This window comes from Camellia sinensis, chromosome 8 (assembly GCF_055761805.1).
Source record: "Camellia sinensis isolate YWXY chromosome 8, ASM5576180v1, whole genome shotgun sequence".
In the NCBI taxonomy this organism is placed as follows: Eukaryota; Viridiplantae; Streptophyta; class Magnoliopsida; order Ericales; family Theaceae; genus Camellia; species Camellia sinensis.
In genome coordinates, this window is record NC_138968.1 from 110,079,799 (window position 1) to 110,087,303 (window position 7,505).

The 7,505-nt window shown below is 33.3% G+C and overlaps 1 protein-coding gene across 1 annotated transcript; it reads left to right on the forward strand.

Moving 5' to 3' along the window:
- Nucleotides 1-4,299: 4,299 nt before the first annotated feature.
- Nucleotides 4,300-6,591, forward strand: LOC114319870 (protein NUCLEAR FUSION DEFECTIVE 4). Its single transcript, XM_028266931.2, has one exon. It carries the CDS (start codon nt 4,560-4,562, stop codon nt 6,315-6,317), a length of 1,758 nt encoding a protein of 585 aa, XP_028122732.2. The 5' UTR covers nt 4,300-4,559; the 3' UTR covers nt 6,318-6,591.
- Nucleotides 6,592-7,505: the final 914 nt, after the last annotated feature.

The following is a 7,505-nucleotide window of genomic DNA, read 5'->3' on the forward strand; positions in this document are numbered from 1 at the left end:
TAAAAAAATTTTCGTAATCCTTAACTTTTCTCTTCGAATTATGCTTATTTGTTGTTCATATATCATTGATTTTGATTGCCAAAATAATAAAATGCCAGCGATGTGTGCATGCATGTAAGGTCAAACCGACCTGTTCAAGCCAATCACATCCGATATATACTAATATGAAAAGACAGTATAATTCATGATGCTTTGCTTGAAACTTTGCATAATTTAACCAAAAATGCTTCGGACCCCGCTGGGGGTCGATCCTCAGTGAAGTGGCGCGCTGTGATTGAATAAAAAAAAAATTATTTTATTTATATATTTATTTATTTTTGAGTTTCGGCCAGTGAAGACACACCATCTCACTGGGGTACGACCCCCACTAGAGTCTGCAGCATCATTGTAATTTAACTTGTAATACACACACAAAGTGGAAGAGAGAGAGAGGGGAGGCTTCTACTACCACTACATTAAACCATGCAATATAATTACTAAAGCTAGAAGAGTAAAAAATATGTATTAATTATTAACTAATCAAATTACAATTATATATGCCATTGGGGGGGGGGAAGAAAGGTCAACTGTACCCATATATATGTATACTTTATCTTTTAATTTTTTACTATATAATTGTTTAGGGCAGCTGAGGGAATAGTGACTTTTGCTATTAGTAAAGGTTTTGTAGTTTAATGCATCTATTGATTGTACATTACTCTGGTAAAATTCATCAGTTTCTTGGAAAAAAAGTTAAAAAATAAAAACATATATATATCTATATATATAAAAAAAAAATGCATCTGTTTGCCTTTCCCTGTAACTCCATCATTTACCTGGTGCCTATCTTTAGTTAATCTTGCATAAATGGTCTAACCTGATTATGTCTGTAAAAAATTACTTGTCATTCAAAATAAAAGGAAGAAAGTTTTCATATTTTTGAAAATTAAAGGTTAGGTGGTTAAACCAATGACTGTTTTCTTTAAAAAATTTAAGTTTGTTCTAGAATATGTATCTTTAAATAAATATAATATATGCAAATGTCAGCAAATATTATCCAAGCCTCTCGAGTCAAAATGGCTTGAGTGACAACAATCCATCAATTTCCATTTTGTTTGGTTATCTCTAAAAAAATTTCTTTTCGGCAAAAAAAAAAAAAAAAAAAATGTTTAGTGGCCCCAATTTATATGGTTCAAATGGTTCGAATGTGTCAAAAGCACGTCGTTTTACACTTAAAATGATGTCGTTTTAAGTGTTTCAAGTCATTCGAGTCATGAATTTTCGAACCACCTATCATTATTAAAAAATAAAATAAAAAATCGTTGCCAAAACCTTAGCTCATCACTTGTCAAGAAATGAATTGCCCCTTTTAGCAGGTGAGACTACAGAGGTTGTAAGGATATGTATATGTATGATTATACAGTCGAATAGTCAAACTTGTCCAAAATTGAGAAGCTAACAATAAATGGAGTGAGATTTGGGGTTTCATTAGATACACACATGTGCACCTCCAGAACATAGTTTTTTGAATTCTTGTAGAACGTGAGTAATAATACAATATGATTTTGTGAGTTCTTCATAAGGATATAGAGATAGAATTCTAGTATTATATTGTTAACAGTTGACTCTGGAGAAGTGATGAAAAGGGAACAGTTCATTCACAAAACAATATACTATGATTCAAATTATTTGAATTCAGTGATAATACAAGAACAACTCTAGGTATTCACAAAAGGGTTTGGCTTACAATTAGAGACAAGTATTCATAAAAAATATTTAAGAATCGGCAAATACAGTAGTTAAAAAGTCATTTTAAAAAGTCAAAAAAATGAGTTTTTAAGGATAATTTTAAAAATATTACTAATAAATACAATTTTAGGGACAAAATAACTTGGTTCCAAAAGATTTATTTTTTAAGACAACAGTTTTGGTCCTAAAAGGTTAGTAATTCATCATTGTCGACTAAAATAAAATAATAGTACTTTTGGTGACAAAAATATTTTGTTTTTAAGAAGTGATTTTGTTCCTAAATTTTTATCTCTAAAATCTTAATTTGTTTTAGGATCAAATCAAATTGTCATATTAACTTGAGAGAACGTTTGGGCTTGGTAAGCCCATTTTGAGACCAATTTCAATAATCTGAATTATTTATTTTTTTAAACTCTCAAAAAATAAAATGATTGGGCATTGATAGTCATATGTTTAAATCATATTTTTTTTAAATAAAAAAAATGGACGATAAATATAATTTCAAGAATAGCCATCAATTTTTTGTAATACAAATTTGATTCAAATATATAGTTATTGATATCCAGTCATTTTGATTTTTTGCATGGATATTTTATTTACTGAATCTTAAAAAATGAACGGTTTGAATTACCGAAATTAGTCCCAAAATGAGTCTGCTAAGTCCAAACTCTCTCTCAAATTGAGATCACAAACTTGAAAGAAGTCAAATCCTTCACGAGAAAAAGAAAAATGCTTGGGAGTACAAATTTGGTATCACCAATCTATCTCTAATGACATAGAATGAACCACGTGAAGGTGTAGACTCACATTCTTCTCTCCATCTCTCTATTCCCCCTCCCCCCCTTCCACGTCATTAAAAGTAGATTAGGTGCCATATTGGTGGAATGTAACATGGATACCAAATATAACACAATAAAATGTGCGGATCATATTTATGAAATAACTTGCACAATATCAAGTTTAATATGTATCACACACTTTATTTTTGGGATAAATTTTTTGGGATACTTTTTGGGTGCATATATCCCTATTCATATCAAAGTTAGGGTTTGCTTGATGCAACTTTTCTAAAATTAAAAAGATTTGGTTTCTTTTAAGTTAACTATCTCATAATGTTTGAGATTTGTAGAACTATTTTTTAACCAATTTTGATTATCCGAAACGTTCAACATTTAGGATTTCTTAAGTAGAATATTCATAAAAAAAATCAAAATGATAGAACATTGGTATCTATATACTGGAATCATTTTTGTATTAAAAAAATAAATCGCTATTTTTAAAATTATAATTGTCTTCCATCTTTTTAAAAACAAATATGAATAGTTTGAACAATTATTGACATTCAATCATTTTGATTTTTTACATGAATATTCTATTCAGTAAATCTTAAAATATGAATAGTTTAGATCATCAAAATCGGTTCTAAAATGAGCTACCAAGTCTAAATGCTCTCTCAAGTTCAGATGATAATTTCAGAGAAACCAAACCAAAATAAAAATTGATAATTAGAAGACAAAAATTACAAGTTTAGGAGGCTTTTCTCAAATTCAAAATCTAAGCTTATCTGTCATGTTAAAACTCGTGGGGATCGACCTAGCTTTTTTAGAATAATGTATATAAAAAAAATTTATAAAACGAACAATTTAAATTATCAAATTCAAATTTTAACTTGATGTAAATCTCGTTCCTATTAAAGAATAATTCGAGCTTGACTGAATCTCCCTCCTATTAAAAAAAAAATACTATTAAAAGCACCCTTAACGTACGAGAACTGAAACAATTTCCGTCCAACATGGCAATGTAATAAATGCAATGCCTCATCATATCGCATGACCACATCAGGTGGTGAGATCTGTCCATTTAAACCTCACTAATGTTAAGTGTTTTGAAAAGTTTTTTATAAAAATGATCGTGATAAATTTGTGATTTTTAAATTATATTTAAAATAAAGTATCATATATTAATGAGAATAATTTAAAAATTATAAATTTTTCATGATTATTTTCATAAAAAATTTTCCATGATCCCTAACATTTTTCTTTAAATATTTTGAGGCACTCGTAAAATAGTTACAGAGTATTTATTAAATAGTAATATAGAATGTCAATTGCAACGCATAACAGTACATATATTTATTGATCACATTTATTTTAGGGGTAGTCACATTTTGCCAATTTTAAGAGTTTGGTTGGGAATTGATTTTGTAAGTAGTTTTTTTTTTTTTTTTTAATATAAAAGTTAGATTCACTTTTGAAACTCAATTATGTGTGATCGTCTATTAGAATATTTAACATAATTCTTTCTTATATTTTTTCTAATCATTAAAAAAAAAAAAAACCAAATGAGTTGATTTTTTAAAAATAAAATGTATTGTTCCAACACGCTATATAACTCATTTTGTATAGATTAGGAGGTAACTTTTTCATTATAAATCATTTTACTTTCATGACTCATTTCATTTTTTCTTCTTCTCTTTTTTTGAATAATGTTAGAAATTATGAAAATGGTTTTGAAAGATTTTCCACTCTTGAATTACAAATACAATACATTAATTAAAAGATGAAATTTTTTTATAAAACATTTCATGATTTTTTTTTCATAATTTGTAATATTATTGTTTTGAATAATGAAAGCATATCAATCTTGTTCACTTAACAATCCAAGAATCCACTTCCAAGTCAACTATGAAGTTCGTGTCCTAGTCTCCCCTACAAAATTGTGTATATATTCAACACAAAACGCCCCCACATTACCCATAAACAAATTCCCAACACAATTATTCTACACTCTCAAATCATTCACACACAAAACACAAACACAAACACAAAGGCATGGTGTTTTCCGGCAGTGACGGTGGTTGCGCCACCACAAACAACCTAGCCCTGCAAGTACTGGCAGGTCGATGGTTCATGGTATTTGCCTCATTCCTCATCATGTCAGCCGCCGGAGCCACCTACATGTTCGGACTCTACTCGAACGTCATAAAAACCTCCCTGGGATACGACCAAACCACCCTCAACCTCCTCAGCTTCTTCAAAGACCTCGGTGGGAACGTGGGAGTCCTGTCGGGCCTCATCAACGAGGTGACCCCTCCGTGGGTCGTCCTCTCCATGGGCGCTCTCCTCAACTTCTTCGGCTACTTCATGATCTGGCTCGCCGTCACAAAAAAGGTCTCCACCCCCCAAGTCTGGAAAATGTGTCTCTACATTTGTGTTGGGGCTAATTCCCAATCCTTTGCCAACACCGGAGCTCTCGTCACATGCGTCAAGAACTTCCCCGAGAGCCGCGGTGTCGTGTTGGGACTTCTAAAAGGGTTTGTGGGCCTCAGTGGAGCGATTATTACACAGCTTTATCATGCTATTTATAAAAATGATTCTAAATCTTTGATTCTTTTCATCGGTTGGTTTCCCGCGGCGATTTCATTTCTGTTTTTGAGAACAATTCGGATCATGAAAGTGGTTCGACACCCCAATGAGCTCAAAGTGTTCTATAATCTTCTCTATATATCGCTCGGTCTTGCCGGGTTTCTCATGGTCATCATCATTGTCCAACAACAGTTCCATTTTAACCAGGCCGAGTACGGTGGGAGCGCAGCTGTCGTCGTCTTTCTTCTCTTGTTACCGATCGCGGTAGTTATAAAAGAAGAATATGAAATTTCGAAGAAGAAGAAACAAGCCATGGATTCAATCACTCAGCTAAATATCATTTCCGACGAACCCATCGGAGAAACAGCTTTTCTACCTCCAGCCCCGCCGTCCGCCGCCGTGGAGAAAGAAGTTTCGTGTTTCAGGACGGTGTTCCGTCCACCTGACAGAGGCGAGGACTACACGATCCTCCAAGCCCTGTTCAGCATCGACATGCTGGTCCTCTTCTTCGCCACAATCTGCGGCGTCGGAGGGACTTTAACCGCCATAGACAACCTGGGTCAGATCGGAACTTCTCTCGGATACCCAACTCGGAGCATCAGCACATTCGTCTCTCTCGTTAGCATATGGAATTACCTCGGCCGGGTCGTAGCCGGTTTCGCCTCCGAAATCGTCTTAACAAAATACCAATTCCCTCGACCTCTTATGCTCACTCTCATCCTCCTCCTCTCTTGCGTCGGCCACCTCTTAATCGCCTTTGGAGTCCCAAACTGTCTCTATGTTGCCTCCATCGTCATCGGATTCTGCTTCGGGGCACAGTGGCCTTTACTTTTCGCCATAATATCGGAAGTTTTTGGACTCAAGTACTACTCAACCTTGTACAATTTCGGGTCCGTGGCAAGTCCTATTGGGTCATACATACTCAACGTGAGGGTCGCCGGACATTTGTACGATAGGGAAGCCGAGAAGCAAATGAAGGCATCAGGACTCACCCGAAAGCCCGGTCAGGACTTGAATTGCAATGGGGTGGATTGTTTTAAGCTGGCTTTTATTATAATCACCGGTGTGACCGTGTTGGGGGCGCTTGTTTCCATGGTTTTGGTGGTGAGGACTAGGAAGTTTTATAGGAGTGATATTTATAAGAAGTTTAGGGAGGAGGCGAAGGCGGCTGAGGCGGAGATGGCGGTGGCCGGAAATGGGATTAGGCCGGCCGGGGGAGGGTGAGTGTTGGATTTTTGTACAGTGGGTAGATATGGATTAGGAGGAGAGAGAAATATGGAAGTGTAGATTGATCATATATACAGGTACACAGATATAAGACACAGATATGAATGAGAGGACAGGTATGGAGAGGTTGTGCCAATGTGCCATTGCTTTGTAATGTTAATTTTAGTGATGGTATGGTCCCTTGTGTCTTCTCTCCTTTTGCTTGCTTGTAAAACGACAGTCTTACATGTACCCAATGAAAGATAGTCTCAATTATATATTATACTTGTCATGTTCTGTGCTTTAAATCATACATGTTGTCAGTGGTCAATTAAATTGATCCAGAAGTGGTAACTAATAAACGATCCCAATCCAACCTCATTTAAAGTCTTTCACGAGTTGGTATTAATATATTGCATCACAATTGCACCCAATATATTCTTGCTTTCTTGAATGGTAAAATGAAACTCAAATTGTATTAGTATAATTACAGGGTTTTCTATTTTCTTAGAATAATAAAAATATGAACAAATTATATCAGCAGATTAGTACTTATAGTTTACTCTTATGTCATTTTTTTTCATGTAATTTCAATTCTAATAATTTACCCTTTAATTTTGTCTTTTGAGTTTAATAAAGTCTGTCAAGTTTTTTCTCGATGAAAAATGGTATCCTGCTCCTCATTTTTTTGCACAGACAAAATGACGAAGAAAAAAAAAAAAAATCAAAACTTAATTCGATTGACACTCTCTGTAGTTTGCCCTTTTTCTTAATTTGATCTCTTGTAACAAATTGTCCTTTATTTTTAGCAATTTGTATTTCATTTGTTGAATTTGAAACTGATTGTGATTATTTTTGGAGTAATTATTTTGTCTTCTAAGAATTTTAAGTTGACTATGTGTTCAACCAACAGTACAGGATTAAATGAATATATGATTTTAATAATAAGGAGATGATGAACAAACTATAACATATGCACATGAACACGTGATTTTCTTGATATATTTAAATATATATGTATATATATATATATATATATTTTGTGACTAAATTAGGTAAAAAATTTTTTTTATAAATATTAGTACATGCAACTTATATTGTCACTCTAGGGTTGTTTGGAGTACACTATTTTAGCACATCTTTTTATTTATTTGGATCATATCACCTTTCTATCAATTATATACTTTTTTGAAAAAAATTTAAAAA